Source organism: Sarcophilus harrisii, chromosome 2 (assembly GCF_902635505.1).
Source record: "Sarcophilus harrisii chromosome 2, mSarHar1.11, whole genome shotgun sequence".
In the NCBI taxonomy this organism is placed as follows: Eukaryota; Metazoa; Chordata; class Mammalia; order Dasyuromorphia; family Dasyuridae; genus Sarcophilus; species Sarcophilus harrisii.
This window is the reverse complement of record NC_045427.1, coordinates 639,891,964-639,912,628: the sequence shown is the minus strand read 5'-3', so window position 1 is coordinate 639,912,628 and position 20,665 is coordinate 639,891,964. Positions and strand designations below refer to the sequence as shown.

At 49.2% G+C, this 20,665-nt stretch overlaps 2 protein-coding genes across 2 annotated transcripts; one reads left to right on the top strand and one right to left on the bottom strand.

Moving 5' to 3' along the window:
• Window positions 1–8,787: 8,787 nt before the first annotated feature.
• Window positions 8,788–13,481, top strand: ADO (2-aminoethanethiol dioxygenase). Its single transcript, XM_031956898.1, has one exon. It carries the CDS (start codon window positions 9,495–9,497, stop codon window positions 10,338–10,340), a length of 846 nt encoding a protein of 281 aa, XP_031812758.1. The 5' UTR covers window positions 8,788–9,494; the 3' UTR covers window positions 10,341–13,481.
• A 2,177-nt stretch (window positions 13,482–15,658) lies between these two features.
• Window positions 15,659–20,384, bottom strand: EGR2 (early growth response 2). Its single transcript, XM_031956897.1, has 2 exons — window positions 19,477–20,384; window positions 15,659–18,209 (listed from the first exon to the last, which is right to left on the bottom strand). The coding sequence occupies exons 1-2, from the start codon at window positions 19,652–19,654 to the stop codon at window positions 16,957–16,959; spliced, it is 1,431 nt and encodes a 476-aa protein (XP_031812757.1). The 5' UTR covers window positions 19,655–20,384; the 3' UTR covers window positions 15,659–16,956.
• Between the last annotated feature and the right edge of the window lie 281 nt (window positions 20,385–20,665).

The window sequence follows — 20,665 nt, the reverse complement described above, 5'->3', positions numbered from 1 at the left end:
TACTTGGAAACTGCACTGTTATTCCTCATATTTTCATAACACTTTAGGCCTAGAAAACTGGAACAGAGGAGATTTCAACGTAAATATCCAAAACAGCAGGGTTGATTTTTTTTTTTACTTCAGTTAGAATTATTTCAGGGATACGCATGTAAAAATGTTCTCTTTAAAGCCACTATTACATAACCTCTGACTTATTTTATATGGGCCACCTTAGACACTGGTAAAATTAAGTTTCTATGAACATAACCAGGAGAACAGGGCAATCCTACTATTAAAGCAAGAAGATTGCAAGGGCCTTCAGAAACCACCAAAGGCTCTAAAGATCTCTCCCCACTTCCAAGGAGGTCTAAGAACAGCATGTAGTAGTAGGGTCAGAAGTCTGTAAACTGGCCTTCATGTTGCAGTTCTGTTGTTAACCTAGACTGTGTAAACAGAAGGACCAGGCAGGAGTTAAGTTACCTGGAGGGTCTGTGTTCACCTTGGGCTCTTCTGTAAGACGCTGGAGGTGGCAGGCATGGGATGCACCAAGACCAAGAGACTGAGCCCAGGCCGAAGTCTCTGACAACTCCACCTTTGTAAACACTGCTGGGTCCTCATTTTGGTTGTGGGAAAAACTCCTCTCCTGTTTATCCAGCTAGTTTTTCTCTTGTCATTCTTCCAGGACTAAAGTATTATAAAAGGTATAGTCTTTGGGGCATAAAATATATCTTTTTTTAAAATTTCTATTGTTTCTATTGGAGTCTTGGCAATCAAAAGGGATTCTTACAGACCTTTAGTTTTGAAAAACTGAGATTAATTATTTGCTGTGAATTCCATAAATCAGAAAGATAGGAAACTCAAGATACTTTGATTCTCCAAAAGGTTCAGCAATTAAACTGGATACTAACTATCCAATGTAGACATTTCAATCAATAAGTTCACTCTAATTACTTCCCCTGGTGATATAAAGATGGCTTTCCCCCTTCCTACTGTTGTCATGCCATGATAGTATGGGCCTCCTCCACAGTTCATCTACCCTGGCCACCGTCAGACTTCCAACAAGCAAGTGCAGATCAATATATAACACAACTCTTCTCTGTCCAGCATAAAAGGGGCAGCCCAGTTCTCTCCTGTAACTGCCTGCTGAAGCTGAATGTCAACTGTTTCACCATTTGTGATTCAACTCGATTAATTAAATTAAATATAAAGCAAAAAGAAAAAAAAAAAAACTCTCTCCTAGCCAGGAGGGATGGACAGATGGGAAAGCGGGGGAGGTGGAGAGAGATGGCTGATGTCTTCTAGAAGGAAAAGAAAAAACAAGAAGCACAAAACAGGGAAAAAAATAAAGTTAATTAAGAGAAGTAAAGGGTGTTTGAATTTAATTTACAGTTCAAAACTATTTATGGCTGAATAATTATTGCATTGCTTAACGGAAAAGAGAGAAGGGAAGCCTCTCTAATACTAAAACTGTGTGGATTATTCAGATTCCACAAAGAGTTATTAAGTACCTGCTGGGGACCTAGATCTATACTGGGCACTGGGGGGAGACAAAAAGTTTAGATAAGATGAAGTCCTTCTAAGGGCTTCCGACTGAGAGAACATATATATCAACATACTACAAAACAGGATTTCAGCAGGGCTCTGTGTTTATATCTCTTAGTGCTTAGGGCTCAAGATGTCTAATAAAGTGGGGGGATAGGAAGTAGAAGGTATGGGAAAAGTGAGGAGGAGCAATGATAGAATAGGTAATAATGGACATTAAAATGTTTATAAGAATTCAAAAGGCTGAGTAAGGAGGAGGGCAATCTAGGTATAGGGAACCATTAGAGTGAAGGTACAAGGTTACAATCCAGGTTAATATAATGAATGTGTAGCCAAGAGGAGCAAAATCTAAGGCTGGAAAAGTAGGAACATGGATTTGAAGCTGGAAGGAAACCTAGAGGCTAACCCAAGTTCCCTGAAGTAGCTTGCCCAAAGCTACTCTGTAGGTGGCTGAATCCAGACTTAAACCCAGGTATTGACTCCATTATGTCTGTATAGAGACACTGTGAATGTCAAGCCAAGGAATTGAAGTGTATTCATTAATAAAAGAAAAGCACTGAAGAAATGATTTCATAAAGGAGATAAGTATGACAGCCAAGCAAAGAAAAAATTGGAGAAAAAAGAAAAGAAAGGTGGGAAGGCTTGTTAGAAATTCAGGAGTACAGTAATGAGTCTGTTACTAAGGTGCTGGCAATGGAAATAGAAAAGAGACAAATTCAATTGCTCTGACAGAGGGAGAACTGATAGGGCTCAGGAGCTAACTAGATGTGAGTAATAGCCCAGAAGGAGGAGCCCAAAATAAAACCAAGTAGAGGAGGAGAGGTACAAGCTCAAGGGGGAGGCGGGGGGTAGGGGGTGCTCCAAGCAGAACTATCTCAGAGGCAGCCCCAGGTAGTCATGGGCAGGTAGAGACCTCCCACAAGGACCTCTAGCTGAACTTCAGTCTCAATCAAGGCTGCTGGTCTGAGTAGATTTCAGTCTCTTCCCCACTTTATAAGTGGAATTTCTGAACACACAAGGTTGTTCTCCCTGGCTTTCTCTCCCTAATGTTCTTGTCTGCCTTTTTTTTCCCAAATCCTCCAGTGGGAGACAGATGGGAATGGACAGAACTATTTTAGGTCTTTCCAACCCCACCCTTCCAACCCACTACAAATACAAATGTTTGGAATTGTCATTGCAGTTTAGCGCTAGGCTCTGCTAGTTATGCTGCCTTAAACCCAGCCCTTATCTTTGAGCTTACCGAATAGCTTATAAAACACTTATCACTTCTGAGATGGAAGGGGATCCAGTGATCACTTCTTCTAATTCATACCTAAACAGGAATGACTTCTCTATCATTGTGGAAGTGTCAACCAGCCTCTGCTTGAGGGTCACTTCCAAAGAGGGACAAGTCACTATTTCCCAAAGCAACCCATTTTATAGTTTTGTTAGGAAGACTTTTCTTACATCCAGTCGAAATTTGCTTGTCTACAACTGTGACCTCCTGCTCCCAATTCTGTGTCCCAAGCCCAAGCACAATAAAAGTAATCCCTTGTTCACATGGCACTTCTTCAAATTCCTAATGGCAGCTAATCTGCAAAGGGGTAGGAAGAGCACATCCCAACTCCCATTATCAGGTTTTCTCCCGTCCAATATCACTGGTTTCCTCAACTGATGGTCTCTCTGTATATGTTCTAGATGGCTATGTTCTTTCCAAAATGACACCCCAAATGGAATGTGTTCAATCAATGGACAAGCATTTATTAAACATTTACTAAAGTGCAGGGAATACAAAGAAAGAGCAAAAATATTCTAGTAGAGGAGACATGTATATAAATAGATCCATAAAAGATCCACACATATAATAGTTGTTCTTCGTTCTTGAAGAGGACCAAAATGACATCACTGTTAGTGTTGAGTTACAGTGTGTCCAACTGTGGCTGATCGAATTGCTCTGCCAGAGGTCAGACACAAAAGTCCCTATGAATATTTGGGATGGCTTCTCTAATTTTGCATATTTTGTGTTTCTTTTGGGCTAATTCAGTTCTGCTTTTCTCCTACAGCACAGCCCCTTCTCTGATGAGGGCACACCTTGGGTCCTGTGCCAGTGTCTCCCATGTCATACAATCGATTCTAAAGTTTTTAAGATATCACTTCAGAATGTCCTTGTATGGCTTTTTCTGACCATCTGGTGAATGGATTCTAAAGGCCTAGGTGTCTGGTACCTTATCCTGCCAGGTGATTTTCAGAATCTTCCTGAGACAATTCAAATGGAAGCGTTTCCATTTCCTGGCATGGCACCGGGATGACATCCAGGTTTCACAGGCACATAACAATGAATGGTCAGCACAATGGCTCTGTACACCTTCAGTTTGGAAGCCACTTTAATACCTCTCACTGTCCCACACTTGGTCTCAGAGTCAGATGTGGCCTTACTCAGCAGAGTACAGCCAAGGGACTGCCTCTTCCCAAGTTCTGCAATGCCTTGAATAATGCAACCTAAAATCAGGTTAGCTTGGTGGGGAAGGGAGCGCACTGGGCTGTCATATCACACTGTTGACTCATTCTTAACCTACTGTACATTAAAATTCATCACCAAAAAAAGTCAAAATAATTGTTTAAGCAAAAAGATCAGGATCTAAGCCCATGGACAAAAAAAGAAATGGGGGAAATCTATTTACATATGATTATCTGAGTTCTTTTTGGCCTACGTTGTCCATAAAAATAAATTGATTTTTTTATTTTGGACTAAGGGTACCTGGTTTCTTTGGCCTCCTGAGAAAGGTTCTCCTCTAAAAGGATAAAGACACTGGCATCTTCTCTTTAGAACTTGAAGGGATCTTACATATTAATCTAAATTAGATGAGCAAATTAAAGTACAAAGAAATCATCATTTGCCCAAGTTTGCAATTAGTGGCAGAGCTGAAAAGAGTCCAGGTCTTTTCTTGGTGTGTTTTACCTCCTAAAAACTTAATCTGCAGTATACCCTGATAATCATATAATATGCCTAAAACTTGGAACTATTCAGGCAAAAGGCTTTTTGGAATAATGACACTGCATCATTAAAAGTATTGATTATAGAGCATCAGCTCTGAAGTCAGGAGGACACTTAACATTTCCTAGCTCTGTGACCCTGGGCAAGTTGCTTAACCCCAATTGCCTCAGGGGAAAAAAAAAAGGATTATAATTAGCACTTTAAAAAATAAAAGTTTCTTCTTTATGTTCATTCCACTGTTTAAAAAAAAAGTTAGCCAGAGCAAAGCCTTGGCATATGAGGATTCCCAAGAAATCTAAAGATGGGGAAATTGGAACCTTCACTCTCCCTCAAAAGGAAAAGAAATTGTCTATCAGTAAGAGTTCACAAACATTTATCTATTTCTAATCAGTTTATAAAGGACTTGTGTTCCCAGTAGAGCTTGCTAGATCAAATGAATTTTAAGAAAGGATTTGAACAAGTTAGCAGCTTTGCCTGGTGAAAAGAGGGAAATTAGCCCGCATGAAGATGAGGTGGAGCCAGGGTAGAGGATGAAGGAGGAAAGAAGCTAGACGATAATCTTATAAAGAATGAAGAGCACATAAGAGAGTAGGTGGAGGTGAGAAAAGCGATGTAGGCAGGGGGCTATTCCAGTCCTCCCCGGTTCCTGGATAATTAAACAACTATAAGAAAATCTCAGCTTTTCTCATTCTTCAATGTGCTTCCCCCACTGCTAAATGTAATACTTCAGCGTGGGTGGGAGGTGGGATTAATTTCTATCAGTATTACCTATCACCATATAACTGTCAGCTTGTGAAATAGAAAATGTAGGGGGAATAAATATAGTTTATAGGAATAAAAGATTTCAGAAGGAATAGCTCACAGCTGTCTGTTCTCATCTCTTCCCTCCGTGTTTTCCCACTGTTTTCCTGACTCTAGTAAATCCCTTCTATGTCTTCTTCTTCCCTTCCCTGAACATTCCCAGTGTTCCCTCCTACTCAGCAACAGCTGAACCTAGTGGAGGCTGGAGTGAGGAGGAAGTCGGTAGTAATCTCAGCCCACTCCTTGTGGGGCATCTGCAGAGGAAGCCCCACCATGATCCAGCTTCCATGAAGGTTTCCTGTTTCCCCAGGGGAAGATTGTCGGACCACATGCAGAGAGGAGCAACTCCCAGTATACAGCAGCCCACTCTACTTACTATAAAACCCTTTCACACATTCCATGGCCAAACAGTTGGGAAATATTCATGAATGATCCATGAGAGAGGAGAATATGGTGTCAATGGAAGAGAAAAGTTATCTCAATTTCCATTTTCTCCATACTCTGAAGGCAGGATTTGGCTTCAAGAATGGTACTCATTACAAATAAATGTAAGTTAGAAGAAAGGAAGTTAAATCAAAAATCCATTACCAAGCTGGCCTAATAAATAAGCTACTTATGAGATTATGCTCTGCTTTAAGTTAAAAAAACAAAAACAAAACAAAACAAAAAAAAACCAAAAACCTAAACCCAGGAGAATGAGAAGTTGCTTGAAGACAATATTTATTTCTCCCATTACCTGTCTTCACATTTCAGGTTACAGTAGCAAACTGCACAAAGGACACTTATTATCTGCTGAGTAGATTTTTAAAACAGATGAGGTTATTTTTTTCCTTAATACAGGTTTTGTAAAGGGATTTGTCATTTTAGGGCTTCATAGAATGTACTAGAGCATTTATTAAAGCCTGACTCCCCTGACTAGCAACATGTAGATTTTAGCAGGAAACACCAAAATGCTTGGATAAAGGTCTTTGTACAGCACTTCTTCCTTGACTGTCAGATTGTTAAGGATCATGCCTAAGTGTGAACGGGTGAGTCTGTTCTCCCAAAGCCCCCACCACTGTGAATCATAACACACTTCAAAGAATTTCAGATCAGATCAGCCTTGTGATTGGGAAAGAAATAAATTGGAGGCAAGAGGGAAGAGGAAAGAGGTCAGCGAATGCAAAGGCCTCTCAGTCTCCTTGTATCGTTATCATCCTCTCACACAAAGGGATCTACTCTGATGGCTAGAAGTAGATTCCCAGCAGCCATTAGCAGGTGACTCCCATCACAAGAAATCATGTTTTGGGCTTGGTTTAAAGACTCATCTGTTTTTATAGGATTTGACCTTTAGAATTCATTCCCTAAAGTTGTGGAGGACTCTGCTGTATTCAAAAAGATACACCTACTCAACTAATCTCAAAGAAGACTTCCCTAAAAACGGCTGCTCCTCTCATATGTCTAGAGCATCTTTCTAACTTTCAAGTTCTTAAAAAAAAAAAAAAAAAAAAAAAAAAAGTATGTCTTCATTTCCAAACAAGTTACTCATTACTCTGTTCCTTACACTTGGTCTCTGAACCCCTCCACCCCCACCACTCTAACTGAAGTTTTCTAGAGATCCCATCCTTAATCCTCATCCTCCTAGACTTGGCTGTTCCACCAAACACCCTTAAGATACTTACCACTATGCTCCTTTTGCCTTTCACAACATTGCAGTTTCACAGTTTCTGTCTAGCCTCTCTCACTTTCTACAATGGGACCACTTAGCAGTTCTAAAACACATCTTTTAAAAGATACTTTTATTTTTAAAAATTACATATAAAAACCAATTTAATTTTTAAAAATACATGTTGAATTCCAAATCCCATCCCTCCCCCATTCCCTGAGAAGGCAAACATTTTGATATATTCAGATTATACATGTGCAGTCATGCAAAAGGTATTTCCATATTAGCCATGTTGCAAGAGAACAGACCAAAACACAAAGTTTAAAAAGCATGATTTAATCTGCATTCAGACTCCATCGTTTCTTTCTCTGGAGGCAGACAGCATTTTTCCTGCTAAGTCCTACAAAATTGTCTTGGATCATTACTGAATTGCTGATCATCCTATAATGTTACTATGTATAATGTAAAATGATCTCCTGGCACTTCTCACTTCACTTTACATCTGTTCATAAAAACCTTCCTAACATTTTTCTGAATGCAAACACAGTGTGAGTTTCTCAGGTCAATTCACTGGTGTATATATAGTTAGAAAGCAAGCTTGGAGGTCCTTTACCTCACCACCTATTGAAACTCTTCCCATCCTTTTAAGACCCAGCAACTGTAACACTCTCCCCTCTAACAAAAGCAATCTTTCCCTCTTTCCTCTGGACAGACCTTCACACCTCTCTTAGGTCTCTTCTACTTCCCTCCATCCCCATAACTTATTTGTGCGTTCTAACTATTCCAGTAAACGGTAAATTCTTTGGGGGTAAAAATGTCCACTCATCTGCATGTTCCTCCCACCCTCTACAAACTCAAAGCATGTTTTCATTTTAAATCATTGAACTGAGGAGGAGTGTGGCTGGGAACCACCTCTTCGTGCTTGTGAATAACCAGGCAACCATATTATCGGAAGGCCGCCTGGGGGGCACAGCGTTTACGGGGTCCCGGGTCTGGCCCTGGTAGTTAGGAGTTAGCCTCTCCGCTCCGGACACTCGGAACCCGGGACAGAACGCGTAACGCCGCCTCGGAAACCTACCCCTCTCTGACAAGGCCGGCAGGGTTCGGTGGGAAGCTGATGCACAAGGGAAGAGGCCCAGAATCCAAGTCCAGTCCCGCTCTAACGGTGCCGCCCTGGACGGATCATCCCTTCTTCCGGGACCCGGAGGATTGTCAGCGCGCTGGCCAGCGCTAAGATGCACTGAGTCACTGGGGGGGAGGCAGGTGGAGGAAGGAAAGCACGGGGGTCCTCAGGCAGGAGTGGGGGCGCTCTTACTGAGGAGGGAAGCAAAGGGCCTCGGAGAGCAAGGGGAACAATCCGTCTCCACGGGTGGGGGAGGGGCGGGAGGCGGAGAGAGAACTTCCAACTCTGACTTCCCGGGGAAAGGAGAGTTATTGATCCAGGATCTCACAGGGGTCCGGGCGCCAGCGCAGGGCCTCTGAGCAGATGCGTGGTCGCTGCGGACCGCGGGGCTCACCCCCCGATCCCCAGGGCCTTTGCCAACGCTAGCGCTGTGCCAGGCACACGGGAAGCTCGTTGTAAAGGCTTCCTTAGTTTATTCCGGGCCGCCTCCCGGTTGTGGCGAGGCGGGATGCCGGGGTGCGCTCTTTCCCCGAGGAGAGCTCCGAACCAGGAGCGGAATGGAGCTGGACGGGGCCCACGGCCGGCGCTTGGTACCCTGGGAGGCGGCCCAACTAGAGCGCGCGCTCCCCGAGGGCAGGGCCTGCCCCACGGCACCGGGCACCGGGCACCCAGCAGCCGCTTAACAAATGCTGAGAGACCCGCCTCCTCGACGGGTGGGGGAGGGGCAGGAGGCGAGAACTTGGAACGCAAAATCGTTAAAAACAATTATTCAAGTTGTTAAAATCAAACGTGAAATGCCAGCAGCCAGACGCTCGGGAGGCGGGAAGGCTGGGGCTGAGCTGGGCCGGTGCCCGGGCCCTCAGCCCCTCCCCACCTCCCAGGTCAGGGCGCTCCCTACACGCCCTCCGGGCCCAGCCAGGGTCGACCTTCCGCAGTCGCCCGGCTCAGGAGGTCATCCACCCTCGGGCCTTTTCCTTTTCCCGGCCACCTCCGCGCCGATTCCTCCGGCCGCCCGCCGGAAGCGCGCGTCGATCGGCGCCGCGCGGGGCGAACCGGGAGTTGTAGTGTCTCTCTCTTCCCCCCCTCCTCCCCGGAGCGGGGCGACGAGAGGGAACACGGGGCCTCTGCTCCCTGGGTCCGCTCGGGGAGGGACGGGAGCGGCGGACTACAAGTCCCAGCAGGCGCCGCAGTCGGCCCGAGTCTGCTGGCCCGGAGCGACATGAATGGAGTAACGGGCTCGAGGTGAGAAGCTCGGCCCGCGCGGCCCGCTAGTCCGCCCGGTGGCCGCGCGCCCCTCCCCCACGGCTGGGGGGGGGGCCTTCGTGCGCCTGCGCGTGCGCGTGCGCGACGGCGTGAGCGTGGGAGCCGTTGAGGCCGTTGCGGCGCGGCGGCGGCGGCGGAGGTGGCGGCCGGCGGGCCCGGGCGGCGGCATGCCGCGGGACAACATGGCCACGCTCATCCAGCGCATCGCCCGCCAGGCGCGGCTAACCTTCTGCCGCGGCGGAGGCGGGGGCGGCGCGCCCGAGGCCGGCTTCCCCGAGAACCTGCAGCAGCTGCAACAGCTGCTGAGCCAGCTCCGCGCCGAAGACCTGAACATCAGCCCGCGGCGCACCGCGCTGCCCTCGCCGCCGGCCCGGCCGCCCCACCTGCCTCCAGTCACCTACATGCACATCTGCGAGACGCCCGACTTCAGCCTGGGCGTGTTTCTACTCAAGAGCGGTACGTCCATCCCGCTGCACGACCACCCCGGCATGCACGGCGTGCTCAAGGTGCTCTACGGCACGCTGCGCATCAGCTGCCTGGACCCGCTGCCCCCCGGGGCGCCGGGAGAGCCCAGCGCGCCGGGGGAGGGGCCGCCGCCCCCGCCGTCTGCCCCGCCGCGCTTCGAGCCGCCGCTGCGCCCCGGCCAGCGCGCCGTCGTGCGGCGGGCGCTGTTGCGCTCCCGCGCCGAGTACACCGAGGCCAGCGCGCCCTGCCTGCTCAGCCCGCAGCGCGACAACCTGCACCAGATCGACGCCGTGGACGGGCCCGCCGCCTTCCTCGACATCCTCGCTCCGCCCTACGACCCCGACGACGGCCGCGACTGCCACTACTACCGGCTGCTGGAGCCCGCCGCGCCTGCCTGCGCCGGCGCTCCCGGGCCCGGGCCCGCACCCGCTCCCGGCCCGGCCGCGCCTCCGCCCGTGCCCCGGGAAGTGTGGCTCCTGGAAACGCCCCAGGCCGCCGACTTCTGGTGCGAAGGCGAGCCCTACCCGGGCCCCCGGGTCACGCCGTGAGCCGCCCGCCCCGGCGCAGCGTCCGCGCGCCCGCCCCTCGCAAGCCATGTGCCCCGCTGTCCCTCCTCCGCGGGCCGCGGGGTCCGATAACCTAGGTGCCAGTAAATCCGTTGCGGAAGCAGCCTCCTTTTTTTCCTTTTCGTTCAACGGGACGGGGAGCAGCCCGCTCTCGGCCGCGGGGTGCCGAGGGGTGGGCGGCGCGCGTCCGTCCCCCTGGCCCCGCCGCGTCTCTTAGGCTCCCGGGCGACTGAATGTAGTTCTCGGCCTCCCCCTCCCCCCCACGCCGGAGCCGGGGGGGGGTGGGGGCCGGGGCCGGGCTCCGGGAGAGGGCCCCGGGCGGGGAGCGCCGGGCCGCGCCGGGGCCTCTGGGCTCGGGGGATTTTTTTTAAACTGGGCTACTGAGCAGCTTCTTTGTTATTCCGATGTCGGAGACGTAGCTCGGGGCGTCTGGAGCCCTGTTGTTTCTCTCTTTATACTATTTATAGAGTTTACTTTTTCATAAAACTTTTAATAAAAACGAGTTGTAGAAATAAACTCCTTACAAACCTGCCCGGCTGTCGTGTAAGCAGTCTTGATTGACTTGCCCACGTGGGGATGTGCGAGTTCCAGCCTTGCTAATAGGGGAAATATTTTGTAGTGGGTGAAAGCTGGTGTTCATCCTGCAGGGAAACTCTGTGCCTATACCTCCCTATGCATACCGGCTCACCCAGGCCCAAGTGCGGGGTCCCGATTCCAAAGGGATCCCCTTATTTCTTACCTTTTAATGCCTGCTGAACTTGGCGGCATGCTACTGCTCTGGGACTCGGACACATCCCCACGTCTTCTTTCCCATGAGGACTAACTGTGGCGGGGGAGCTCACGTTGTGTTCAGATCTTTTTTATTGTAGTCTGATACCCTAGTGTGTGATTTAGGACACCTTTCGACCATTCGGGGCAGCTCTTTACTTAGCTCAGAAAGCTCAACTATTAAGTACAATAACTGCTATATATGCAACTCAATTTACTTAACAGAAGCATTAACATAACAAAAACGTGTTCATTTGGTATTTTTTGGGCACAGTGATGAATGTATTATGGTATGATGATGGCATACCTCCTTTTGGAAATACATTGTAGAACAGAAGCCATTAACTTAGACAAAGTGTTACTCGTAATTTATGTCACGTTTTACGGTAATTCAACTGATTGTTTAAAAGTGACTTTCGCTAACAACTTCTGCTGTGGGACTGTTGTGACGGCTGGGTTCTGCCTTATTCTTCAGAATTCCATTCAGTAAATGAATAATAAGGTTTTTTGACAAGCAGCAGCTTTTGGAAAGGCTTGAGTGTTTTCCCTAAAATTGCCATTGGCCAGAAAAGGATGAGTATTGCTTGTTTTGGGTTTTTGGTGGATGATTGTTCTATGAGATGGACACGGCTTGCCCTTGGTCCTCTAGAGCAGTGAGTGCTTCAGGTGTGGTCAGCAGCAATGACAACCAAATGTACCTTTCTAGAGCTTCCTGGGACTGAGCAGGCCACTGAGGAAGAGAATCCTTCCTTCACTGAAGACTTGAGGGCCAAAGGATTGGGCTGACACCTTGAGGCACTGAACTGACTCCAGATGCTGCTAATTCGTGCTCCCTCCAACCACATGGACCGTTTTAACAACCAGACAGAAGCTTAAATGTGGTATCGTGGACAACACCTACCCCTCAGAAGACAGGGTGTTTCTTGTTCATTAAAACATAAGGGACAATGAGCACACAGAAATGAATCGTTAAAACTTTTTTCTGTTTAATACAAAAATGCAATAATTTCCTCTTACGGGTGAGAAGTATTCAATATAAATGTTTCAAAAGTTCTTCCTCTTGAGTGAAAGAGCATATGTATACTTAATCTTTTGCAAGAACTGTCTTTAATAAGCATGCTTTGCATGGATTAAAATGTGCCTGAGTTGCTATTTGTTCATGAAAGTGCAGTATATTCAAGTAGCATGAATGTTCTCTGTAGAGTGGATTCCTTGAACTTTGATATTAACAGTTGTAACTTCCTTGAGTCCACCTGTTTGATCTCTTTGACATTCATTTTCCTTAAAACTGCTTCAGCCATGTCAGTACTTGCTGATCCATTCCTCTTGGTTCTGTGACATGTTGTGCTAGTTCTACTGCCCAGAAAAGAAGCAATATTTTATTTAATTTAGAACATTTTAGCCTCCAATGTTCCACTGTGATCACACAGTGGAAGCTGATGCTACTCCACTTTAATGATCTAGGAATGAGAGCTTGGAGATTCCAACCATTTCAAGAGTAGGTGACAATTAGGATAGAGTGATTGATTATTTACAATACACTGAAGCATCTGGTATCAAACACAAACTGCTGAGTCCATCCTAGATTCTACTGCTTCTAATGGGACTGTTTGGAGTTTCTGGATTTAAGTGTTAGAATAAATACTCACCATATCTTTTGGCAAATAGAGATGTAAAATGTTTGACTTGTACATTTTAATTGCTTATTAAAGAATGCTTAGACCAAGGGTTCTTAACCTTTTCTTTTCCTGTCTTGGACTCCACACAATAATGTTTTTGAATGCATAAGATAGATAATGTTATGACCAAAAAAAAAAAAAAAAAAAAAACGTGATCAGTTGACAAAATTTTTTTTAAAGTTCAGGGATACCAGGTTAAGAACCCTTAGCATAGAACATAACTTCATGTGGGAAAACCATTTCCCTGCCCAAATAACATCAGCTTCCATAAAACCCATCAGACAAATCCTTCAAACTCTAGCTTTAAGATATCAGATGAAAACCAGCTTAGACTGCAATTTAAAAGCACAATTATTTGCCTCAACAGATGAGACTTCTTTTTTTTCTTTCTATTTAACAAGAAATCTGTGTATCATTGAAGAAAGAAAATGACTTAAGTTTCTTTCCTTCTCTCATTTTGCGCCGTACTCCTCCTGAGACCAGGCTGGCTCTTTGCATCTCCCGCAGCATAGTGCTTCCTGCTGACCAGCTTTCCCACTCCCTCCCCCCATCTCCCTTAAAATGGCCATCAGCTGGCATGCCAGTGTGAATATTTACATGCCAGTTTAATTTCTTCCCTTTTCCCCAGCTGTTGGGATGCTGAAATAAAGGAGCATACTGGTTTCAACTCTTCAAAGCTTTTATGTTTTTTTTAATGGGTGGGTTCTTCATGTGCACTGAACCATCTCCGGAGCGGTGTAAACGTTCTAAGGGGCTTATTGTCTGGAAGCAACATCAGCAATCATATTCGATAAAACATTTACAAGTTAGCAGAAAAAGAAAAAGTCATCTTTAATGGTCTTCGAAAGCTAAATAGAATCCAAAATCCTAGTAAGGCTTATTTGCTCCCATGAAAACCAAATGTGATTAAGTTAATAGCTAGATACAGTGTAATTAGAAAATTTGGAAAAGTGCCTTTAAGAAGTCTACAGATGTGGGGGGGGGGGAGGGGGAGAGGGTTACATTGGACATGAATTCAAACTCAGATATTACCTTGATGTGGAAGTTGAAGTCACTTTTATTTTGTGGTGGGGTTTTTTTTTAATTACCTATTTGAACATTTTTTTAAATTTTATTTTGATTAGAGTTGCCGACCTAGGTTGAAATTGCGTGCCCTAATTACATTGTAAAATCATACGAGACTCATTTTATAGTTCTAATTTAGTTGTCATAGAAAGCGTATACTATTATTTTGGGAACAGAATTTTTAAATTTATGTTTTTAATTTTAAAAGAATATTTGACATGATCAAATTACCCCCAAAACAGAAGAAATGAGAGACCAGTAGACGAGGCAAAGGCAGCAGGCCAGGGTTGCCTTTTCCTATTGGGAAAGTATCCCATATGCTGGCCACCCTAGGAGCCACCAAGAGAATGATGCTGTTCATCCTTGAGGAGACCTCCCTAGGAGGAAGGCCAGATAAGGAAACCAAAGGATTATATTGCTAAAAAATGGTTTGTAGAAGCTGTAGACTCCAGTCCGTCCCTTTAGGAATACAGCTAAGATGAACCAGAAATAAGAATTTGAATTCTTTGGCTGACAATTGTATCGGACTTTGAGTAGTAATGGTAGAGCCCCGGACCAAATTACCTGTTTGTGAAAACACACTGTAAACTGCTATTTTTTGGAAATGGAGTTGTATTTAAAATTCACGAGGAAGTCCCCAATTTAAAGAAACCCAGCGGTGAATCCTTTTGAATGGCAAAGAGTCCTTTAGCAATATGAATAACACCCCTAATGGGTTCCAATCCTGGGGTTTTGTTGGGATGGTGGTGGTTTTCTTGAAAGTGCACACCTGTAATATCCTCGGGGTACTAAGTACTCAGCTACTCCTCCCAGAGCCCCATTAACCTCTATGACCTTGAGCCGGGGCTTCGTTCCCCCATAGCCCCCGTTTTCCACATCTGAAAAGGGATCAGACCGAAGTGTGGCCCCTTCCAGCGCTCCTGCGTTCAGAGGAGCGGCCTCGTCCCTTCCCAGCTCCGACTCCTGTGCTCCCTGGGAAGCACGAGTAGCTGGTGATGGCCAAGGGATGCCTCCCGCAGGAGGACAGAGCCCTCGAACGGGGAGGGGGGAGGGCGTAATTAATTGATGACTGAAAGACAGAGAAATGAGTGCTGGGGTAATTCCTGTGGCAGCCCACTGATGCTGTCACTGGCAGTGTCTGAGCACGCTGATCTAAATAGCAGATAAGCATTTTTCAAAAAAGTTTTCTGTGGTTGTAAAAAGACTAATCCTGGAAACTGAAAGTTGTTTCCAGCCTGCCCTGGCCACAACACTTTCCACAAAGGCGCATCTCTGAGCTCCAGCCTCTAAGGGATCATGGTTTTGAAAGTGTCTCCAATGGAGTGGGCACTTGTTTGTAAGTATTTATTTTCCGGGGCCCACTCAGGCAGGGGGGGGAAGCTATAAACTGTTTTAGAGCACGGAACAATGAGTCAAAACGCCCGCCTCCCCATTTTGACACTAATGCATAGGGGAAATACCCACAGCCCTAACACTTGATTATGAATGGAGATTACTTTGGGGTGAGAGGGCAATTACGTCCTGGAAAGGAAAACTTTGGGGTCTTAGGCTGGGCTCAGCAATTTCACTATTTTGAGGAAATAGCTAGTCCATTTACCCCAGAAGAGAAAACTGTTTCGGGCCTTCACCAAAAAAAAAAAAAAAAAAAAAAAAAAAAATGCTTTTCTGTCTTAAGCACACGAATAGCCTCAAGATGCCAGAGGCTAATGGGGGATAATATTGACTACAGCAACCCTCCCGACCCCTACACCACCTCCACCTCCCTCTTCACCTTCCTGTCTGAAAAGATTTGTGCAGCAAAGCTATTGTTGAAAAGTATTTATTTACACTAGGATCACAAACCATCCATTATCCAAATTCCAGTTAGTGGTTGTGTATTATGGTGATGAACAATTTATCACTCCACAGCTATAGGGAAGCTTATAACCGAAGGAGTCAGCTCTTTGAATGTTATTTACATCTGTATTTGACATTTTACTCCAAAAGTAACACTTTAAAGTCACAAAACAGCGTACAAAAATATAGTTTCTAAAAAAAAAAAAAATCCAAATATTAATAGGCAGAAATGTACAGGCATATACTAAAACCAGGGAGTGATTTTTCAGTAATTAATAAGGCAACCCATTTACATGCAGACACTGCAACATTGTCTACATCACACAAGGCACCGAGGACACGTCAACACAATCGCATGCATCCTAATTCAGAGAATATATGTACATCCCCCCCCCCCCTTTTAAATAAACTATCCTCTGATTCTTGGTCCAATAGATCATAAACGTTTTCCTTTTTCTTTCCCAAAAGTTGAGATCTTGGAGAACAGTGCACATAAAAAAAATACACTAATATCTGAGTGAATATACACTGGAAAAATAGCCATTTACAATTTCCAACTAACTACTGAAAAAGCATCAGTTGCCAAGTCAGTCTATCTCATCAGATTGCACTTCTGTTCTCTGTTAGTTTATACTACATATTGCTCAAAGGGCTGAAACCAGATGAGCTCTGATCACTGTTCAAGGCTCCCAGAACTGGATTTTGAGTCTGTGTTTGGCTCACCATACAGCCCCCCCCAAAGCAGCCACCATGCTAGATAAAGTGCACATCAGTTTGGGTCTTTCGGGTGACCCCACTTTTCTAAGGCATCAGCATCTCCCAACCTACTTCAATGGGGTCCCACATCAACTCCGATGCCCACAGTCAAGATGCCCTCACGGATGCATCAAAGCAAAGGGGAGAACAGAGAGGGGGGCAGGGGGTCCAAACTCCAGTTCAACAACCCTTGTGAAAGGAGGATAGGAAACCCCAGCTTCCGGAGGCCACCGATCCTCCTTCCCACCCCTTCAGATCCACCCTTGTACCTTTTGGTCAGAGTCATCCCATCTAAGGAGAGACCCAAATGAGCCCAGTTTCAAGAAGGACCTGTTTCTCAGCTAAAAGGGGAGCAGCGATGGGATCCCCACCCCCCAGACCCTTCCAGATTGTTTTGAAGGGAGAAGTGAGGAACCAATGGTAGTGTTTGTGCAGCTCAGGTTGGAAAGGGCCCAATGGCCCCTCAAGGAGCTGGTCAGGTCAAGAGTCTCTACTCAGGGTGTCCGGGTCCGAGAACCACAAGAGGTCAGGGGACCCCCACCCAGAAGGCTGCTGCCACTGCTACTGCCCAAGACCCCCCCAGACTGGGTCCCTCCTGGGCAGGAGGAGGTGGAAGAGGTTCCTGGCCCCGAAGAAGAAGGGGGGGCGCTGCTCTTTCTCTCCTTCTGCCGGAGATGGATCTTGGTGTGGCGTTTGCGTTCGTCACTGCGGGCAAACTTTCTGCCACAGTAGTCACAAGCAAAGGGCTTCTCTCCAGTGTGGGTTCGGATGTGGGTGGTGAGGTGGTCACTGCGGCTAAAGTTCCGCATGCAGATCCGACACTGGAAGGGCTTGTGTCCGGTGTGGATTCGGATATGTCTGGTCAGTTCATCGCTCCTGGAGAAGCGCCGGTCACAGCCCTCGGCCGGGCACGGGTACGGTCGTTCGTGAACCGGTGTCTTGCTAGGCCGGTTCGGGTACTTTCTCGGGCGAAGTATGGGACGAAGAGGCAAGTGGTGGGGGTTGTAGGCGGCGGCGGCGGTGCTCCCGGAGAGCCGGGGACCACCCTCACCGCCGCTGCTGCCCCCGGGTCCGGCAGCCCCAGCACTGGGGCCTCCCAGAGTAAAGTTACGGATGGTGGAGAGTGGGGTGAGTGGTGGTGGGACCCGCAGAGAATCCAGGGGGCAGGAGAAAGGCTTTCGGTCTGGGCCTCCTGCCCCGTGAAAGTCCCGCTGGCACTGAGGCGGGAAGAAGCCCGGGTAGTCTGGGATCATGGGGAAGAGGCCTGGGTCTGTGGCAGGCTTGGGAGAAGGATAGGAAGGGGGCGGCGGATAGGCCAGGGCAGAAGAGGCAGTGGAAGTGGTGGCGGAAGGCAGGAAAGCCGAGGGGTCCTGATAGAGGTCTCCTGTGCAGCCTGTGTAAGGAGGGGGAGGGGGAGGCGAGTAGAGGTGGTCCAGGTCAGACTGGGTCTGGGACATGGTGCACACACCCAGAGGCGCCCCCGCCAGGGGGTTGGGAGAGGCGGAGGACGCGCTGGACGAGGTGGTGGTCGAGGCTGGGGCTGTCACCCCCTGCAGAATGCCCGCACTCACGATGTTGATGATGCCCTCTGGGTAGCAGCTAGCACCAGGGTACTGAGGGTCGATGGAGAACTTGCCCATGTAAGTGAAGGTCTGATTGCGAGGGGCGGAGACCGGAGCGAAGCTGCTGGGATAGGGCAGATCCAGGGACCTCTTCTCTCCAGTCATGTCAATGTTGATCATGCCATCTGGAAGCAGAAGGGGACAGTGAAGAGGAGGGCTCCAGGGAAACGGGCTCATCCCCAGGGGGTCCCCCCAGGGAAGGGAAGCCGGCCGTCCAGTATCCCTACTTCCTAAGCCCCCTCTGCAATCAGAAACAGCCCTCGTCAGCCACAAACTTTCTGGAGCTTCTCCTTCACCTGTGGGACACGTAAGTGGGCGCTTCAGAGCGATATGCCCAACAGCTGATCAGAGAGGAAGCCGCCAGAGCCGGCTGGAAGGGGCTGGGGCAAAGGGGAAGAGCCTTAGATACTTCCCCGCTCCGGGGACGCCCCAATCGCTCCCAGCCTGTCTCCTTTGCCTCATCCCTCCCTCTCCTACTGAGGATCAGCGATGAACCAGGGAGGGAGCAGGGGTACCGCAGGAAGAGAAATTCTACAGGTCTCTCCCCCTCTCCCTCTTCCCTTCCTCCAGTCCCCAGTCCCCAGCATCCCCGACCTTGCCCTACAGGCACTTGCGGAGGTGAAAAGAAATTCGGGTGCCTGGAGGAGCCACTGGTTTCCTCTCATTGCCTGGGAAACCAGCCCAGCGCCGGCCTCCAGAGGCAGCCTCCTTACCCCCCTTTCCCTCCGCCTTTTCTTCTTACACCTCCACGTCTGTCTCCCCAAAGCCGCAATCTCACTAATTCGCCAGGACTCGGCGGCCCCAGCGCCCAGCCGCGGAAAGGATCCCTGAGAGCGCAGGATCCTTCGGGCCGCTAGGCTGATCGCTCGGCACCCTGCTTCTCTCCCCAAGGCTGGAAAAGCTTTGATTCTCATCCTCTCTGGGGTTCTCCTCCCCCTTTCTCCCCCAGCCCCTAAATTTCCCATCACTTTGCGCCTCGACTCCAGGGGAGTGGTGGCTAAGGGTACTGAGTGCAGGGAGGGTCTGGGAGGCTGAAAAAGCCTCCGGGACTCTTGCATCCCGACTCCCCGCGCAAGGTAGGTACACTCTAACGCCGGAAACCGCTTAGCCCGGTACCTGGCACACGGCAAGCCCTAAATAAACGTAACCTATCCTCCGGTGCTACAGCACATCTCTCCTAAATCCACTCCCGCGGTGAGGGGCAGGGCTGCCGGGCCGCACCTCCACCCAGCCGGGCTCCCCTGCCTCTCCCCAGTGTTCCCCAAATCCACTGTCCCCCTGAACAGCCACTTCCTCCCACTTCCACACAGACGCCCAGCCCCTCCATCTACTAGCCCCAAAGCGCGCCGCTCCCGGAGGCAGAGCCGGAAAGGATGAAGGCGCCGTCCTTACCTCCCGTCACCCCGTTCATCTGGTCAAAGGGTCCTCCTAGATCGGCATTAGGAAAGATGGACACCGAAGTGGCTGCAGTGGCGGCGAGGTCCTCCACCGGGTAGATGTTGTCGGACAGCTGGTGCACAAAGCCACTGAGAGTTACTGGGATTTTGTCTACGGTCTTGGCGGTCATCATTTGCTCCAACTCACAACCTGGAGACCCAACTCCCTTGCTACCTGGATTGCCAAAGAAGCCGTTTTGGTGATGGGGCAGCCCCGGGGATCCTCCGTCGGTCTCTCCCCCCTGCTACTCTTCAAACACCCCCTCCGGAAAAAAAAAAAAAAAAAAAAAAGCAAAAGCCCCAATAAAAACCGGCCAGCAAGTTTCTGTCTGTCTGTCTGCTCCAAGTGAAAAAAATAGGTGCCGGCCCCCGCTGTCCTGCCCGCCCTGGCTGCCTGCCTGCCTGCGGCCCCGCCGCTGAGCCCGGGAGGTGCCGGTGTGGTGTGGTTGTAACAGTCAGTGGGTCCCCTTGCCGAGCTATTAATCAACTGCAGCTCGCTCAGTTAGACGGAAAGTGTGGCTCTAAGTATTTATGGGCAGGCCTTGAATACCCGTGACGTCGCTGCCCATATATGGACTGAGGAACAGGGCCGGGCAAGGAGGCTTTGCAGTCACATGGCTCATTTGCATACGGGCTCCGCTCGCTCTCCCGGGCGTCCCCGGCTCCACCGGCCGCTGCGGGGCCCGGGAGGGCTCGGAGGGCTAGGGGGGGGGCGGCCCGCGGGCAGCGTGGGGGAGGGTGGGCTCGGCGCCCCCCCCTCGCCCGACCTGGAGGCGGGGAAGATGGGCCGGGCAGCCTGCGCTCGCCGGCCTCCCCGCAGCCAGCCGGGAGGAATTCCGGTTCCCGGGGCCTTTCCAAAAAAGGCGAGGATCCGGCGGCAGCCGCCCCGCCCCCGGCCCTTGTTTGGGAGCCATTCCGGAAAATTAAACTTCGGAAAGAAGCCGAGCGCCGCCGAGACGCGGCCGCCGGGCCAAGCCCCGCTCCTCCCGGGCCGCGCGAAACCGCGAAGTGCCCGGCCGGCCGGGGCGGCGCACCTGGCGCGGGCTGCGCGGACCCCGGCCGGACGCGCCCTCGGGGGGGGCGGGGGGGGGAGAGGAGCCCGGCCGAACGCGCCCCCGGGGGCGCCCCCTCCGGGAGGGAGCCCC